Consider the following 19874-nt stretch of genomic DNA (forward strand, 5'->3'; position numbering starts at 1 on the left):
TTTTAATAGCTGAAGTGCTTTACATTACGGTTTGCTGCGATAAATGTAGGTGGGATGTTATGATTAACAGCCCCCAAGACAGGATGTAAATTTCCGGACTCATCTGTTTGCTACTTTGCAAAAAAGGAGTCGTTCATAAAGGGGTTCAGTTGGTTTTCTTGAATGTACTGTATGAGGAGTGCGGTCCATGTGTAAAGATAACTTCATAACTTTTATGAACTGGCGCTGTATAAATAAACTTGACTTCTGCAGTAATAACCAAGCCTTCCTGACTTGATTGGGCACGACCGCAATAATCCAGCTGCATCCACCGATCACTGCGACAGAGTCCAAATTATGTCACTAACTCAAAATGGCAGTGATGGCCTCCAATGTTTTTCTAATGTATTTTTGGGGACGTTGAAAATCCTTGTCCCGATGCACACACAGTATGATTGGGACCTCTGTGGTTTGACCATGAAACTGACATAGATTCAAAATACTAGTGTGGCTTGGACTCAGTCTATTTGTTGGTTTTTGGCCCCTGGATGACTGCAAATTCTGTTACTGTGATGTTACAAACTGTACTGTCCATAAATGGTCGAACTGACGGCAGTTGGAGATGTCTTGCCTTTACCCCGTAATGCTTCTTTAGTTTTTCCCAGCCTTTTAGATTAAAGGTAAAACAGCTTTTGCAATTCAACCTTTGCTGGTTTACCATGATTTGAGCCCTTTGTGCAAAGTGTGTGGAATGATGAACGGTATCTGATGGTTCCAGAAGTGGTACAACATGTGTCACTCGGGGTGCCACCAGGGATATGGGGGCCCTGGGGAAAAAAATCTCCCTTTCAGTGTTTTCCAAGGGACTGCAATCTACTTGTGGCGGTGGTGGGAATGACGTAATGATGTAACCACATAATGGTCAAATTTGCATAATTGGCCATGGAGCATTAGCATACAAAAAATGATGAAAAACAAAACAAATTCGTTTCAAAATACAAACGAATGTGAGGAGTCATGGGTATCGTTTACATTTGAACTGATAATGGTGCTAAATCGGCACTTTTGAAACGGGGCACTTGCTTAAAAACCTTGAAAAAGCTTTCTAAAAGGTGTCCGAAAACAATTCCTTTTTATTTGTACGTAATTTTGTGACACACAAGTTGAACAGAATAGCAATTTAAATACTTCAATAATGTAAATAAATTGATAACCAAGTAATAATGTCACCAATACAAAAAAATATCAACAGCAAATTGTCATAATTATCACAGCAAAAACAGCAGCGATGCAGAACACAGGGAATGTGCTGTTGCAATGTTGATGTTCAGATTTCCATTGTGACTGCGCCTCATTCGCCGTTACCGTAGTGGGTAGATAATGAGGAGGTGTTGTGTTGCTGTTGTGAACAGAGCTACAGTGAAATGTGTGTGCAATGTTGAAACTGAGAACTGCTGTTTCATGGTTGAATACACCCCACCATGCATATTTAACCAAATATTACGTACTGATTTGCCTAAATTAAGCATTTTCAAGCATAACAATGACTAAATGAACTAAAATTCGAATATAAGTCATTCCAAAGAAGCATTCAAAGACATCGATTCTAGATGTCTGATTCTGTTCGATGACACACAATCAAAAGACTTGATTGCCGGAACTACTGATCTTTATTGCAGGTTTGAAACATCTCACAACAGGCACAATAATCCCTGATAAAAACACAATCTACTGTTGCAACCGTAACCCACGGCAAGATAAAACTCGACTATAAACCCATGACGCCACGTCCTGTTCGCCACACACTCTCCTCCCCTCGGGAAAACATTTATAGCAACACACACAAGTCTTATTTATGTCTTAAATGACTTATTTTGTGTTATTATGTCTACGATATTGTGTAATACGAGTATAAAGGTGACTATGGGGTGTTATTTCATGTCAAGAGGGCTCTAATAATGTTAAAAAAACGTATTTAGAAGGTCGTAAACAGCTTCTCTGTGCTCTATGAAAATAGTCCATTTATAAATAAGAAATTCTACTTTGCGGAAATTCACTTAATGAGGTATTACTGTACTGTACATGTAGCAACAAAGTTGCTTGTTTGGAAACACTCATCCCTCCTGCTCAGTCTTCTTATTTTCTGACAGACCAGGTGATTACAATGTGCTTATGAACAAAGGCAAACAGGTAGCGCCAAGTCGATCTGTGGTGGTCCAAATTTATTTGTGCCAGGCCACCAAAAATAAATGAATGGCCCCTGTTAGTCATGGGTCCATATAATTGACATCCCTCCCCCGGCACTTGCAGCAGGTTTGTCGCACTCAACAGGAGCAGGGAGCAAAAATTGGTCACCATGTTTGTTGCTGGCTGCCACGCTGGGCCTGCTTGGGCTGGCACCATGTACCAACATTCTAGAAGTCTAGCCTTGGAAACTATTCTGAGCCCCCGGGGAAGAAGCCTTTTGTCTGGTCAGACTAAGAGGTCGCATGAATACACCCCCCCTCCTCTCCTTCTCAGTGCACCCACTCCCATGGGCACTGTCCCAACAGAACTTGACCATGCTAATGTCTCGCTGCTAGTTGCTCAAAGTAAAGTACCAGGCAGAGCTTGCAATCATGAGGCTACTCCGCAGTTCTAATTTGAGCCCTCGTTTATATGCATAGTTTCAAATGTTTCCTTTAGACCAACAATTATTACTGACTATGGCTATGCACTCTGGGCCTTGACTCAGCATACACAACTGCATGGATCGCCATGGATGCCAGCTTCCTGCACTAAATCCTTGCCAGCAGATGGCTGACCAGACTTTCTTTTTTTCCCCCGCCCACACTCAACTCCAGTTGAGAGAACCCATCACAAATTCAAAATCAACTGCCTATGACCTCATGTCTAGTTGCCAGGAGTAACTAGACATCCGGAGGTTGTTTTGTGCGTCTTCTATTTACCTTGCCCTTTCCTGTTGATCTACAACTCGCCACTAGAGGTCATCTGGACCCCAGTGTTTCTGATGGTGTATGGATAGACACTTTATTGATCTCCAAGAGAAATTCACAACCTGAACTGTAAATTACATTTATTTGCAAGATGTACAAACTTTCAAGAGATGGACAATTAAAACAAGGAACCATTTCTAAAACAGTGGAACCTCGGTTTTCATTATTAATCCATCCCAAAATGTCAGACAAAAAGCTAATACATTTATCCCATAGGAAATAGACACATAAAAAGGACTAATTAAATGAATAAAAATGAACATCATTTTTATCTTTTTCGAAGACTAGCAAACAGAGATGAGGAGGAGGAGGGGAAGGGACGGAAGAGCCACGCGGACGCTGTTTCATTCTAGTCCGTTACAAACTTAAACGTTAAAGAGCGTGTGGTTAAAGCTGTATATTTGCTCACTTGAACTTTATTGTAAACTTCAGCAACAGGCACATTTCATCAGTACACACACTGGCCCGGCCCACTATCTGTTATGTGTCTCTCCTAAATAATCCCCCCTGCAATCGGTTAACTAAGAACTTTTTTTGCAGCAGCCCTAAATTTAAAAAAAGCCGGACTCCTCTAACACTCAAAAATATGCAGCATCCTCGAACGCCTCATCTGCGCATGGCTCAGTGTTTGAAAGGAGAAAAAAAGGAGACGGATACGGAATTGTTAATCGTTCTGTGTGAGTTCTATGAACAAATAAACCACACACATAAACCCAGTGTCCTCCGCCGCTGAGAAAGGCTGGTCATCTGGGCTGATGAATTCAATTAGCTCCGCCTTCTGACTGTCACGCACATACGGGCGAGTGTCCGCATGGCCGTGTTTGCTGCCGTTTGACTGATGACCACACCGCGAGCCTCGAAAACTCACCATACTCAGTCAAGTGTTTTTGTTCTTCAAATGCCGTATTAAATTAAAGCCTTTTAATGTGCTACCGCCGCAAAATAGTTTGCGTGGCATGTGTTGGTAGTTAAGTTCCACATGGCAGACATGATTGTTTTTGTATTGGCACGCCTGCACACTGCGATGGAAAGTGGGAGGAGGACAATGCCCAAGATGTTAGGTCGAGCAAGACACTACACTGCTGCAATAGTGCTAGCCACAGGTGTTTGGCTTTTGTGATCGGCGCTGAAAGGCATTTATCGGCATATGTAGATCACTTCATTTTTCACGGAAATCGGCCGATACTGATCGGTGGCCCATCGATCGGAGCATCACTAGTATATAGTGTCCCAACTCTTAAAGAAACATATCCATTCTTTATAGAGGCTGAGTCACCATGGTGTGGATGCTTTGTTTGGGCACTCAGCTACTTTGTTAGGCGCACTGTTTGGCCGTACAATATCCAAAACATTGTAAAAAAATCTAGACATATTTGTGGCAATAATTATTCATCAAAAAACAGAATCCGATGAAAACTGGGGTTCCGCTGCATTAGATGTGATATTTATCTATTTTGGTGTCTGTTTGCAAAGTACTGCAAGTTTATAATAACAAGACAGCCTGTTCATCAAGTATTCTGCCTTATTTTAAATTGTTTTGATTCTTTAATGCAAGATAGTATTTTAGACCAGTGATTCCCAACCCCGGGGTGGGTCATTTGGCCCGCACAGAAAGAAAAAATAATTTCCATTATTACTATTATTATTATTATTATTTTATGTTTTATTTTGAAAAGTGGCCGGATTCTCTCTGTTACATCCGTCTCACTTGACGCATGTCCATTGTGCGTGTGCTAACTTTATCTCATGCTGCACAGATAGACTACTACTGTATTTTTAGCATTTTTCTTTCACCTCATATCTGGTCTCAAATGCTGATACTATGTGGGAATGCGTAACGGTAAGTTTTGATGACTTATTGAGTGCTAATGTGCACATTTGTCTCAAGTGAATTCATGCTAGCACACTGCCTTTTACCACACACGTCAAACAGCCATGTAATAATCTCTCTGGAAAAACTCCAGGCTTGAACTGGTGGATGGTGGGTCGACATTCATTTTGTGCTTTTAATTTGATGTTATTCATGTCTTAGTTTTACACAATACATCATAAATAAGATAAATTAGGCCGCTGTAATATATGACCCCCCCCCCCCAGGTCCACGGGAGATTTGTGGGAACACAAGCCGGTCTGTGGGTCAAAAAACGTTGGGGACCACTGCTTTAGACAATGACATTCACAATGAGACCAATGTGTTCTTTGTAGTGCGTATCGGACAAAAATGAATCCTACTGCTGTGTGACTAAAGCTGGGAACTTTTAACTTTTTGGTTAGGCAGTAGTAGGTGCTCACACTTCCCAGATCAACATTGCACCTGTTACCGCAATTGAAACAAATCTCATCCCTCCGTCATTGCATTAGCCCCCTTTCTGTCTCTGCCCTCTGTATCGCAACCTAACCGGTCGAGGCAGACGGCCACCCCGCAAGGAGTCTGGGTTCTGTTTGAGGTTGCTTTGTTCTCAGAAACTCAACTAACACCTTGTTCGTGAAAAATGTAGGTCTGTTTTTTTAAGCTGGGCTTAAGTCGTCTGATCAATGTGTGTGTAACTACTGTAGCAGCGGATTAAAGACGAGTTTTGCATTTAAGGTAAGTGTTTCATGGAGAGAAGATAAGTACACGTTTTGGAATGCAGTGGAAGAAAGAAGAAGAAAAGCAAAGGCAATACAAAGTGTACAGGGAAAGGAAAGTAAAGAGTAAAAGTATGGTGGGTAGAGAGTAACAAGGGGAGGGATCAGCAGAGCACATTCAGATGGCTTCCATGTGTTGGCTCCAGGCGAGTGTGGTTGGATACTAATGAGAAAAGTACTTGTAATGGGGGAGGTATGAACGAGGCGAAGAGTAGTGGAACCAAGAAGGTGACAGGGAGACAATGTAATAGACGGAGGGAAAGAAAATATTCTTCAACAAAGACTAAAGTTGATGTGTGTGTGTGTTAGTGGGAGTCGGTGCACAGCAAGATGACGAAAATACAAGATTAGAGGTAGCAAGAGGAGGGAATGAAGGAGGCAGCAGGAGAGTGCCTGTTGCCAAATTCACAGTTGTACACATATGGTAGACCAGAAATGTCCAGTAAAACATACAGACGTACAAATTCAAGCATTCATGGTTTTTTCCTCTTCATTAGTACATAAAATCGTCACTCGTTTGTAGTGGTTATTTGGTTCCAGACCCGATTATAACAAATTAATTTCCACGATACAGGATTCAAAGTTAAGAAATGGAATACATTTGTAGTTAGAGCATAGAAAACCTGTTTATGACTTTCTAAATACAGTTTTAAACATTATTAGAGCCCTGTAGACATGAAATACTGTAACACGCCTATAGTCACCTTTACACTCCATTACTCACTGCTTGCACATTTCATATTGTGCATGTGTTTGTTACGTCGTGTATCTCTGTACAACTGATATAAACAAACGCCGTTGTCCTAGAATGCCTAAAATGGTGCCCGCAGCCCACAATGCGATGCGCGATCATGTGCAAGTATTGGGCGCGTGATTTTAGATGGTAAACAAGCAGGCAAACGCAAACCAAGGCTAAATTTTTGCCAAAATTCTGGATGTTAACCAAAAAAACATGCAAACCGGGACAGACGTTAACCGAGGTACCACTGTTATTACAACAGTCACTTTTATTGCAAATGTTGATCCAAAATCGACGCAGGAGGGTGCGGACTGTGGCGCCTCAATGCAGCAGCGTAATCCAGACTTTATTAGAGGGTCGCAAAGATACTTTATGGGCGTCTCAATTACTCGTGTCTTTCCACAGCAGGGATCTACTACAGTATGTGCTGTGCAGGCTGTACTCAAATCAGTCCCACCTGTGTCTGCTGCGGGATGTTCAGAAAGTTGTTGTCCCGTGATCCGATGCCGACAAACCTGTTGGGAGCTGTGGCGCCTGGCGTGGAGTATGCTACGGAGACAGAAGAGGACAAAGAGGCATAAATGCACACAACAGAATAAATGCTTGAAATGACAAGCAAAGCTGGAATAGTGAAATTCATCCAACATTACCTCTAATACGACTTTGTTCAATATGACTGTGTACATTCTCAATCATCCAGGTCATTGCATTCTCAGGGCACTGAATCGATCAGACTGAATTGTTCAGGTTGTCGTCGAAGATATTTTGCTTCTCTTCCAAGCAGGCTTCATCAGTTCATGCTCAAAGACTAGATAGGACATCTCTCGTCTGACTAAATAGGACAGCTCTAGTCTGAGGGGTCGAGGAAGAGGCATGCCCTGCTCGGCCTGCTCGGATGAGAGGCGAAACATCTTTTAAGACAACCTGAACTGTCCAGTTGTGATTTGTTCACATAAATCTGTTGCATATCCTGTCGGCCCTCATTTATCGCGGTTAATTGGTTCCAGACCCGGCCGCGATAAGTGAATTTCCGTGAAATAGGATTTAATATTAACAGAATGTTTTTGTAGATAGCGCATAGAAAACCTGTTTATGACTTTCTAAATATGTTTTTTTTACCATTATTAGAGACCTGTAGAAATGAAATAACACCCCTATAATCACCTGTACACTGTCATTATTCTTTGTTTACACCACATTGCGCAACACTACTGGACCTACGGGATCACGGCAAGGTCATGGCCTCATAGCATAAAACATAGCTACCGAGCTAACTAGCTAGCCTCCAATTTATTTGTTCTAAACTTTAAAAAGTGCTTCAAACGGCGTGGGGAAGAAGAACAAAGTAAGAAGCCAAAAACTTATCACTGTGTTTGTAGTAGTAGTAGCAGTAGTAGTAGTAGTAGTAGTTGTAGTTCTAAGTAAGTAGCACATAGAACATTGCAAGTCGAACTCAAGTGCACACCTGTACTGGAAATAAGCAGGAATTTGGTCCCAAAGTTTGCATTCATCTGGTATATTTATAGACCTGGTCCTGCTGTATACATCTTAAAAGCATAAACACTTGAAGACCACCAACAAAATTCAGGCCGCATGTGTGACCGTGCTCCTTGGGAGTATTGAGTTTGTTGGTTTCCCTAAGCTACTTTTTAAATACCCCTTTTAATCGGGTTGAGGGTCACAACCTTGTTATATTTGATTTATCCATTTCATAATCATCTTGGATGCATTTCACAACAAAGTCGTTGTGTATACCGTACAGGGCTCAGGGTCAAGGCTATCTGACGGTTTGTATGGAAGAACTGTGCCTTGGTGGGTCTTTGGTTGCACCTCGTCAACCCAAATCTACTGACAGTAACTTCACGATGGACTTAGTTGCTCCACCTTTAATTACTTTGTGATGGAAACACCACTGGTGGAAGGTTCCTACTGCCATGAAAATACTCTAAACGTATATTCAGTCAAGCCTCAGTTTAGGAACACCCCAGTTTTTGCATCATTCGATTTTTGACAAAAACAATTGCCAAAATTTCGACCTGCTTCTTTTACACTGTCTATTAAATTCAACAAAGAACTCCTCACAAAATACGAAGATGCCGTTCCCCTCTACTCCTCCCTTTCCACTCCTCGCCATTTTCGCAAGCAAGAGTCTTCAATAAAGGTGAAATTGATGTTAACTGTTCATTTGTTCATTTCATTTTTGCATCATTTTCTGCATGTAAAAGTGTTAACTATTCTCTACAAAATGTATTCTTCCTTCATATTTTTGGGTGTCTGGAACGGATTTATATTATTTGCTATGGGAGGTTTTTTTTTCGGCTTTTGTCTGACCTTCTGGAACGAATTATGACTGTGTTGATTTGATAATATTAATTCAAAAGTGTGCACCATTTCTCCCCCCAATCATTCTGACCAACAAACAAAAAATCGTAAAAAATGAAAGCCCCATAATCCCATTTCTGAAAACTGAAAGTACTTGAGCACTTCAAACTGTAACACTAAGGGCCATTCAGAGACATTTATAGGCCACTGGCGTCAGAGTGTGACATATTTAGGGCTGTTGAGGTACCCTTCGGAGAATTCACAACTCGGTGTGCAGACTTATCCAAAGAAGAAATATAAAATATAGAGAGACAGACAGAAGGAGAAAGTCTGAAGATAAATCAATGGCACGGACACCGTACACAGTACATCCATTTTCTCTAGATTGGGATAACATACAAAAAAAAGACAAAGGACTCTCAGACACTGACTGTGGAAAACACAAACACTAAATTTGAAAAACTACATTATTAAAAGTTGCTCCATCCAGTGCCCCTCTTAAATATTGGGAGTAGCCCCACAACTGACATAGCTCCTTCAACTTCAAAGCTTTGCTTCACAAACATCTCCACTGAGGTTCAGCCTAAAACAACTTCACGAAAATATTCCACCAATACCGACCAACTTTCTAGTGGAATACTTGGGAGTCCTCATATTAACTGCCTTAGATCTGCGTCTTCCACATCCATCAGTTTTTATTCCGCTTGTCAGTACGGATGTGGGAGGAAGATGCCCAAACGGAGATCTGAACCCCGATCTCCTGGCTGTGAGGCCAACATACTAACCACTCGATCACTGTGCAGTCCTGCCTTGCACATAATTAAAGTCAAATCAATGAATCTCCTCAAGATTTGAGGTTCTTCTTGTCATCTGCTGGGGAAGATGTGAAGATTTCAAGCTTGGTCTGAGAAGCTTCCACACCGGGGATCTCGTGCATCAGGCTCAGCCTCTGAGTCACTCAAACTCGGACATTTCGCAGCAAAGTTTCGTAGACCTTGAGCTACTTCTCTGAGTTCCATGTTTATGTTCTGTGCAGGCCCCACCTCCGTGGATCGAGGGGTGTGAGTTACTGGTTAGACATGAACAACGGTGGCGCAGAGGAAGAACAACGGGGGAGTTTTTTTCCATGGTAGAGGGCTATTTTTTCAAAGATAATTTTTTGGTTTGCTGGTTTGGTTTTGATAATGGTCTTTGTGGGGTCACTTACACGGAGATGCGGGCGAGGAGAGTCCGCCGTCAGGGGGCGTGCTGTTGGGTTTAGAGTCGGGCATAGGGAGGGGCACTGGGCGGGCCACTGGGGGAGGTGGAGGCAGCAAGAAGGAGCCTGGCATTTTGCTCTGGCCGCTCCCGTTTGGCTGCAGACAACACAAATAGGGTCAGGAGGGCGACATGCGACAATTCGCAAACACGGGATAAAAAAAAAAAAAAAAAAAAAAGGAAGCAGCTCGGGAGGCCAGGTCAAAAAAATATCCATGACGGAGGTGAGGGGAGAAGGGGAACGATGGTGGAAGAAGGGAGAGGAAGGTGGTGGATAACAACAACCAAAGGGATGACGTATGTGGGCGGCATCTTTTATGGAGGTGTGAAAAATTATAGTCACCACAGGGTTTGATAGGAGTGGGAGCTGGGAACTGGACGTGAGAGGTTCCACAGGGGTGGTCCATGGTGGGTGGAGGAGGTGTGGAGGAGGTACGTGAGCAAATTATTGACGAAGTTCATCCGGGAGATGGCAAGAAATTAATACCATGAGAGAATACGCTTCTACACAAGCACAGCACCACCAACGATACCAGCACAAAACAACCAAAGTCCAACTAAAAGGGTAACCACAGCTTGTGATGAAAACAATGAAAACATAAAACAGGACTGATATGCTTTGCTGACATGTATTGTGACTGATTGCCAAGTGTCAAAATTGGTGTGAGTGGGTGAAGCCAAAAAATAATAATAAAATAAAAATCAACCAAGGATAGGAAATTTTTCTGTCTGAATCATCACATGGCAAAATGAATCACTAAGACAATCCTTGTGTTTGTGCCGTAATCTGACTTTTCTAACACCTGTGCTACATTCTTCAAGTTAAGGCTTTTCAGCAATGCCTGTATTGAGAGCAACTGAAAACATTTTCGAGAAAATAACGCTCATACTGTATTTGCTGCATTGAAACTGCAGTTTTATGAAGAAATCCCTTCGGGTTTCTACGACTATTGATTTATTTGATATAAAATAGCAAGCAATTAGCCTAATTTCACATATATCAACAAATATATACAGTGGGACCCGCTTATGTCGACACCCCTCGGATAGGCTGACTAAAAACGGTTGTCGACATAACCGAAACTGAAACTAGCCACTGCTTACACATTTACTTGTGACTTTGGCCACAGATATAAGGAGAATGGGTGATACGATAGGAACCTGCAAGGAACCTACACTATAATTTTCGGTTTATAAGACGCTACTTTTTAATGCTGTCCACCAGAGGAAGCCAGAGGAACTCAGAGGAGGAGCTGTTGTTTTTTGATTTTCAACTCATATCGGTACTCGCCTTGTATATTTCTTGCCTAGCTTTTGAGTGTTAAGTTGCTGTGTGATGATTTTAGCGTTCCAAGATGACACTCTGAGTCAGACTGTTATATCCAGTAATGACCTCCTGCGTCTTCCATTGGGTTGACAAGCTCGCCGTGGGTTTTCTCACAGCTCATGATTGGCTCCTGTCAAATAAAGATCTACCTGGTCGTCATGGATGAATGTGTGCCATAACATGCCACTTTATGTGCGCCCTATAGTCTGGTGCGGCCAATATATGTACAAATCTGTTTCTCTCTCTGAATTTAGTGGCTGCTGCTAAAACACCGACGAGTCGGAAATTACGGTGATTTTGATTCTACTGTTTTCATAGATTTTATACTCTTTTACACTGAGCTGCTGCGCATGCAGTCACATATCTTTCCTCAGGTGGCCAACAATCTAAAAAAACAAAAACAAAAGGGTGCATTTTGTTTGTTGCTGTGGTAGAACACCGGTTTCATATCGTCAGCTTACTTTGTACTGAACATGAGGTCACCGTGCACCCGTTCAATGCTGCGTAACTGGACAGTCGTTATTTTACTGCTGTCTTTTCATGCTGCTTAGCTATAACGTGGAAGTTAATACTACATCACGTGTCGACATAAACGGAAGGATCCGTTTGGGTATCAAAGTCGACCCTGTACGTAGACGCTGACTTAAGCAGGCACTTTTTAGTATTAAGAAGAACATAGTGGACCAGGACTTTCAGTTAGCGGGTTCCACTGTATGTTTTGAAGAGTCAAGACTTCCAAGTTAAACCATCCAACATGCATTTTTACACAGTAAATTTATGTGATTAAACATTTGATAAAATCAACATAGAAATGTCTCTGTGACATAATTTAGCCTCATGACAATACTGATATGCAAAGTATTCAAATAATCAAAGAAAAATAGTGCCAATGTTGCATATTAACTTAGTTTTTTACATGAATGACAGATTTTTAAAGAAGTACCAGGCGGTGAACCTTACCTGTCCGGCGGCCTGCCCTGGGCCATCAGCACAGACAAACTGCACAAACTCCTTCAGGGGATCCTGTCCAGGGTGGTGGTGGTAGCGGATGGTCGGGTGGGTGAAGTAGGGGCTTGACTGCTGGATGATGGAGGGCGATGGGAAGTGCAGGGCCGAGGCAGAAGCACGGGGACTCCCTGCGGACGGAGATGTTGGTGTTACGTCAGCTCATGCATGAGAGGAGAATGGCAGACGAGACTTGAAACAACAGTGCTCAATCTTATAGAGTGGAAAGATGAATGCAGTGGATCCCCGCATTTTCAGCATTCGTTACCTTGCAAATTGTCAGATTTTTGTTTTTTTTTCCCCCCCGGAAAACACTCAATAACACATTCACCCTAAGATGGTAATGATTTATGAATACGTGATAACACAGGTAAAATGTACAGCATACATTTGAAACATGTATCGAGTGGGAAGTGAGACATACTGTCGTTTTTGGTTCGGTGCAGCTGCATACCGAGTCAATCAGGATACGAACACATGCGTTTTTTACACCCCTAGATCGTAGGTCGTTACTGGAATTCCAACAGGCAAGCAGCGTGGATTATGGTGACGTTGCTTGGAGAAACGCCTTCTCTATCTTGCTAGCCTCTAACGCTATTCTGATGACCAGGCTAAAGGCTACACCGTGACTCCGTGATTGTCTGACATTATCGTTCATTAGTGGTGAGTATGTATACATTTTATACTTTCAATGCATTGTGAGGCATATTGAAGAAAGAAGGGGAGGGTTCCGGAGCATAATCACAACAGTCACTCTTAAAATTGTGATCCAAAACGGAAGTGGAACATCAACATCAAGATAGTAGGAAGGTTTGGAGGGTTTCAGATTAAGCGCGCCTTGTGTTAAAACTGGGTTTGATGGGTTCTTAAATTATTCGCCCTTTAGAGGGTGGTCTTGGAAAGTAAACCCCTGCGAATAGCAGTGATCTGCTGTAATCTGCAAGATGATCACATCACAACAGGACTCGTTAAAGTTTAAACGCAAAGCTAAAATGCAAATGATGTTTTCCCATGAAAAGCTGTTTTAGGTTAATAGCTATGGTCAATGCTCGTAAAGTTTTATGATCACTCCAGTGAATCTATAAATCTTTATTGAAGACACACACACACACACACACACACACACACACACACACACACACACACACACAACACACTGTTTTCTGCCGTGGGCAAATATTTTTAGTCAGCTACATTCATAGTCATACATAGACCATGGTACACACAGAACACAACCTAAATGTGCACACATTCAACTGATGCTGGTCCTGCCACGGAGCTCCATTGAGCGCCATCTTAAATTAGCAGCTCTTAATGCCTGCAAGCCCGGGTGTGATTCATTGGCATCGGCGCAAGTTGGCACTGAGACGCCCAAGCCGTATTTGATATGACTCATTTTGTTTTTATGATAGAACAAATTTTTATACTCGCACTGTATTCCTAAGATGGTGTTTTGCTTTTAACAGTCGTTAACCGCATCAAAACTGCACATATGCAGAAATGTGATTCAATATACATCATCAGTACTAAAGAGAGTATGGGTGTGAAGTGCAAGTGAGGAGCAGTTGGTGGAGCTCTCTCCACGAATACAAAGCCCCCTCTGTCAGACCTATATCCATTAGTAAATCTAGTTGAATTGTATTAGGGGCCCATTCTTCCCTTAACTGTGCCAGTCTGACACCCATCCCATCCAAGCCCCCAGCTGCCCACGTAAGGCTGCCAACACTTTTTGGTACTTATGTCTTATACATTGTGCGTGCGAGTGTACTCCATGAGAGTGCCAACCCCTCTGCATTACCCCCCGGAAAGGGGCCTATGTCTTTGAACCCAGCAACACCTTGCACCCATGCCAGGCTGCCTGCACCCCATTGGTGCTCCCTCCCTGTTCCTATAGTCCCCCTGTTAATCCCATTAAAGACTGGGTGAAGGCCAAACTCTCTGGGGATATAGGGGGGTGGGTTGGTGAATGGTTTAGGACGGTCGATGTGGTGCTGAGGAGGGTCCGCAAGATCCTGCACCCATAAATGTTCTCTAGTGTGAATGCCAAAAGCGCCACCGTACACAACCACTGCCATGCGAGGACAGCACTAATGCATTTCTCAATCCCACTTCAGCAGCTTCTTAGATCCCGTTGCATCATGTCTTGAACAAAGAACAACAGTGGTGATTACATGGTTGGAGCGTGGGAAGAGCACCAAAATGAACACTACGAACAACACTTTGGAGTCAAATACATGTGAATGTGTGCAAACGTGTATATGCAGCCAGGCAGCAGTTAATGGCCAACCTCATCGCTTCATACCAGCTTGATGGCTTGAAAAGCCTTTAATGTAGACAAACTATACAAAAACCTCATAGAAAATTATCTGCAGTGAGCTCCAAAATAGGAGAAGGCTTTTTTTCCCTCTTTATCTGTGCAGCGGCGATAAAATTAAGAGAGCTGCAATTTATTGTCTGGACTCGTTTGGCTTTGTTTGATATCTGCTGTTATCGTCAGCTTCTTGTTTCAGCGCGGTGGAGGACCAGCTGGTTCACAAAGCAATTCACTGAGTGCTAATCCTCTGCTCTTGCTTGTCTGAATAACACAGATGTGATCGCCCTCATTGGAATCAATCACGGTTTCTCGACATAAAGGCCAGTTCCGAAAAAATGGCAAGTGGAAAACAAACGGTCCAAGGGTGACACATAAGGAGCGGTTTAGCAAAATATATGTAAAGTATCTCACAAAAGTGAATAAACCCCTCACATTTCGTCAACGCTATTTATTACAGTATAATCTTCTCAAGGGACGATACAATAGAAACGAAACTTGGATATACCGTAATTCCCAGTGTATAAGCCCCTACTTTTTTCTTAAACTTTGAACGCTGTGGCTTATGCAGCAGTGCAACTAATTTAGGGCTAAGTTGTAATCTCGTGACATCTCCTGTACTTCAGAACTACTACGAATCGTTTAAATACTGTGCCACTCAATATACTGTAACAGTCTGACTCACGGTGTCGTCTTACAAAGAACACTAAACTCATCACACAGAAACTGAACAGTTAAAAGGTGTACCTAAGAAATATACAAACCAGTAAGAGTTTTACAAAAACAACTATTTTAAAGTTTTCCCATAATGAATTGCGTCTGAGCAAAGCATTCATTGGTGCCTGTCAGGGCGCTGCAATGATGTCAGCCTCCCACTGGGCTCTGGGCTCCTCTGGCTCGCCATCCATCCATTTTCTATGCCATTTGTCCTCCAGTGAACTGCATGCACAGATGCATTTAGTGGGTACGGTTTACACACCGGTGCGGCTTATACACTGGAATTTCCGGTACTTTAGTGCAGGGGCATCACACTTGTTTTCACCATGGGCGACATCGCAGTTATGGTTACCCTCAGAGGGTTGCCTGTCACTCCTATATATAACTACAGTATATAAACGTACACATTTGATTTGTGTTTGTATTGTATTTTGTTTGTATCGTTTTACCAACAAATTTACTTTGAAATCAAAAGTCAAGGCGCCAAGCAGAAATTTGAGTATTGTATTGTATACTAAATTTTGACAACAAAAAAAATAAGAAACTTCAACTGCATGCAGCACCAATTTTCTGTCAAAATAATTTATTATTATTTTTATTAATATAAACGTATTTTTAAAAAAAAGCAAACAAATATAATTAAATAATTGTAAAATAAAAATATATAAATGTTTTTTTTAAATACTAAAAATGATCATATAAAGTAAAAAAAAACAGGTGTCTTATTATTTCCAGGCTTTCGCGGACCACATAAAACAATATGGCAGGCGACTCTGGCCCCCGGGCCTTGAGTTTGACACCTGTGCTTTAGAGTAGTGATTCCCAACCAGGGGTACACGTATCACTAGAGGTACAGCAAATTGCAATGGTGTACGTGGTACGTGGGGGTACGTGGTACATTTAATTTCGAAGAAGATACTGTATGTACTGTGCGTCATTTCACATTAAGCCAGGATATATATGGAAAGTGTGTGCTCCAACTAGTTTCCCCAGGGAGACACTAACCTGTGGTACAGCTGCGCCAGAATCATAATAGTTGTGTTACACTCTACTTTTGGAGAATTATCAGGGTACTCATGGTAAGACAAAAAGGCTCTGGGGTAAACAACACATAAACGGTCGGAAACACTGCGTTAGAGTATAGCACTACAGTTGGGCTATAAACTGAAATCTATTGTCTAAATCAATACTGTACTTGTGTACTGCTTACAGTTAAGCATGGTGGTGGTTGTGTCGCGGTCTGGGGCTGCATGAGTGCTCCCAGCACCGGGGAGCTGCGATTCATTGAGGGAAATATTCCAATGTATGTCGCAGAACATAGTTTTCCAATATGATAACAACAAACGCACCTCCTGAAGGTGATGGAGTGGCCAAGTATGTCTTCAGACCTGAACCCAATTGGGCACCTGTGGAACGTAGAGGAGTGCAAAGTGTCTCACATCCACCAGGATGGTCCATGATGTCCATGATGGAGGAACGGAAGAGGATTCCAACCTAATGATTGCGTGTTGATGTATTTTCAGACAGTAAATCTATACTGCAGTATAGATTTACTGTCTGAAAATACCTGTCTGACCTGTCTGACCACCTCTTCGTCGTCCTAATAATGTCCGAGTAGACGTCACAATACGATGTTTGTTAAATTTGAGATGATAATCGGAGCTTCGTGAAGCTGGCGCGGGTTCAATTCCTGCCCAGACCAAGAATCAGGCTCCACGGGACTGGTGAACATTCAAGGGTGTATCTCGCCTTTTTCCCTGTGCCGGCTGCATCCCTGAATAGGATGAGTTGTAGAGGTAAGAGTTCTACAGATAACTCTTGATCTGTCGTTGACTTAATTTTCTAATCATGTGGGCTTGATCGTCATGACATCATCTATTAGCTTTAGCATTTGCGACCCTGCAAATTCAGTGTCCATATACTTCACTGATCATGTTTTTTTTGGCCAAGCGTTGAGACGTCATACTTTGTTTGGTGGTCTTTGAACGCACCATGGTTGAGCGAAGCGAAAGTGAAGCGTACAAATTCTCCGATGCTAATGCAGCTTAATAAATCCATCTGTTTATGGATCATTTTACATTATCATTCATTAGTGGAGAGTACCTGTACGTTTTATACTTAAAATGCGTTTAATAAGTGTGTGAGGCGCATGCAGGGCTTAAACCTGCAATGTGTTACGAGTGAACAGTTACAGGAGAGTTTGGAGGGGGGAGGAAGCGAGCTGTGTGTCTCAATTACTCATGTTTTTCGCCATTTTCTGGTAAGTCTGGAACGGAACAAGAGGATCTAGTGTAGTATGTTTTGTTATAGCATTTTTGCTCATTGATCGTTGCATTTGAGCCCTTTTGAGACTTACAATGCCTGAAATTATTATTTACATGCTAGCTTACTCGGTCTTGGGTATACCTGTAAGAACTTGCTTGCCTTTACATCTCACTGGTAACAAAACAAGGTCCTGGTAAAAAGTGGCAGATAGACATGAATTTTACCTTTGTCCCACTTGAGAAAAAAAAGCTAAGACATTGTTTTAGAAGCATGGCTTTCCACAAAACTGAAATGCAAGCCAATCAGGCGACCCTGCACAAGGCAGCTCAAGCACTTGAATGAAAGCAGAAGACACTCGTCTATAGAGGCGAGTCAATTGCGAGCCCCGACCATCCACCAACAGAGAAGCACAGCAAAGCACATGCCCAGAATCCCTAAAGCTGTCACCAGTTTGACCAGCACCCTACAAGGTGAGAAGACTAGGAGGCAGAGCTGAGCACAGAAGAGCTACCTGCCAGACTTTAAATTCCCAGCCACTCACATTTCCCCAAAAACGCCACTCCCACTTTTGCGTTGGGGAGGGGGGTGGTGCTTAAGTGGTGGGGGTGGGTAGGAGGATAAGGAGGATTTGAGGGGAAGAGGGAGGGAGCGATTAGGGTCGGGAGCTGGGTTGGTCTCACCTGGTCTCACTCCCGCCAGCATTGGCAGATGGTGGGTGAACGCCATGCGGGGGGACCTCGTCTGGGAGGAGAGTGCGCTGAAATCGAATTTCCCCGGCTTCTTAAGAGAACCAGGCGATGACAGTCCTGGTAAAAAAGGGGATCAACAAAATGGCAGAACAGAGACGAGGTTTTAATGAAACATGGCTGCTTTTGCTTACTTTAAATCTATTTCAAAAAAAAATTCTTCAATTTGATTGCAAGAATCAAATGATTATGACCGACTGAAATCAATGTCTGATCGTCTGGAATCATTCATTGATTTAGTTGACTGGCTCAGCATACAGATGGGTCGACTACACTCACTATCAAGTCCGTCATGTTTGTGTACAGTTGGCGAGCTGTACATGAGCTGTCTAATTGGGGCGTGGGATGTAGGGGCAGGATTTGGTGAGAGGCCATGTTTGGAAGCAGCAGGCGTTCAGAGTAAAAAGGAAGGGACGGGGAGGGCGAGGAGCGTGACTGGGGGCAGAGTGTCAGGAGACAGAGGAGCTGGGAAATGTAGTGGCGATCCAAATAGGATCTCTCCAGTGGTGTGCTTTGACTGACAGGGCATACTGAACAACAGAGCTTATAAATACCACATCCAAAGCTACTGTGATCACAACGTCCTAGCTCAAAGGTCCATCCAGAGCAAAGACAGCAGGGACACACTTAACTCTCTGGTGTCACTGGCCTCATATCCGCGGTCTACGCCGCCACAGCCACACCGTTTCAACCCAGTTTGGACGTGCAGACTCCACACTGCACACTCTTCTTTGAATGGTCTAAATCGGTGAAGTAAAGCCAGACTTATGATCACTAATATACGGCTATATCTCACCCTCGCCCTGCTCATTTGTATGAGCTTTCGCGTTGAAAGCGAATGTAAACAGGCAATGAAACACGACACCACCTTCCTATTGGAAAAAAAGATACCTTAAATCAAAGCATTAGAGTTTGTTTGGTTGGAAGGGTAAGCCAATACTGCCACCATGAGGATAACTGACACATGCCTTTGAAATTCCTACACTTCACAATTCTTGACACTTCAATTATCACTGTTTTTATTATTAGTAAAGCAAATATAAGCAAATTTGACATATTCTTGAATAGTTATATTCGTTATATTTTCAAGAATAGTTATATAAAACAAAAATCAAAATGCAAGGCATTCAGAAAACGCATTTAAAAATGGGATGTGTAGTATTGTACACTGGTCACTAGGTGTCAGTAATGTTACTGTAGCGATGGGTGTTTTGTGTAGTTCTGTAGCGTGTGGGCTATAGAGGGTAGTGACATTATGCATGCTGGGTTAGAGCTAGCTTTTGGAAATAAGTCCGTAAAGAAGAGAAATAGGAAGTGTTGATCTGTTCATGCAATGTTCAGAGCATCAGCCTGTAAGACATGATGCCTACAAAGGCTGACTAATTTACAGCCTGATGCGGCGTCATTCAGCCGCCATTACATTACCGTAATTATATGATGCAGCTTTCATGGTAAAGGCGATCTATCTAGCAACTTTTGCTCAAGTCTGCCAGTAGATCCTGACAGCGTGAAGCAGTGTTAAAAAAAATAAAAAGTCCACTCCCACCAACGGGTTTCGAAAGGCTGGACTACTGCAAGATGA

At 42.6% G+C, this 19874-nt stretch overlaps 1 protein-coding gene across 19 annotated transcripts in view; it reads right to left on the minus strand.

Annotated features, from left to right (window-relative positions):
- nfixb (nuclear factor I/Xb) overlaps positions 1 to 19874 on the minus strand; it is a 213468-nt gene that overhangs the window by 11488 nt on the left and 182106 nt on the right. For 16 of the 19 annotated variants that reach the window (XM_054758685.1, XM_054758673.1, XM_054758677.1 and 13 more), the window contains 4 exons: positions 18227 to 18352; positions 12209 to 12384; positions 9872 to 10019; positions 6800 to 6891 (listed from right to left, as the gene is read on the minus strand). In XM_054758685.1, the coding sequence (XP_054614660.1) occupies positions 6800 to 6891; positions 9872 to 10019; positions 12209 to 12384; positions 18227 to 18352 (542 nt within the window). The remainder of the gene's footprint in view (positions 1 to 6799; positions 6892 to 9871; positions 10020 to 12208; positions 12385 to 18226; positions 18353 to 19874) is intronic. The other 3 variants (XM_054758694.1, XM_054758692.1, XM_054758686.1) reach the window with 2 other exon arrangements.

This window comes from Dunckerocampus dactyliophorus, chromosome 18 (genome assembly GCF_027744805.1).
Source record: "Dunckerocampus dactyliophorus isolate RoL2022-P2 chromosome 18, RoL_Ddac_1.1, whole genome shotgun sequence".
NCBI classification, from domain to species: Eukaryota; Metazoa; Chordata; class Actinopteri; order Syngnathiformes; family Syngnathidae; genus Dunckerocampus; species Dunckerocampus dactyliophorus.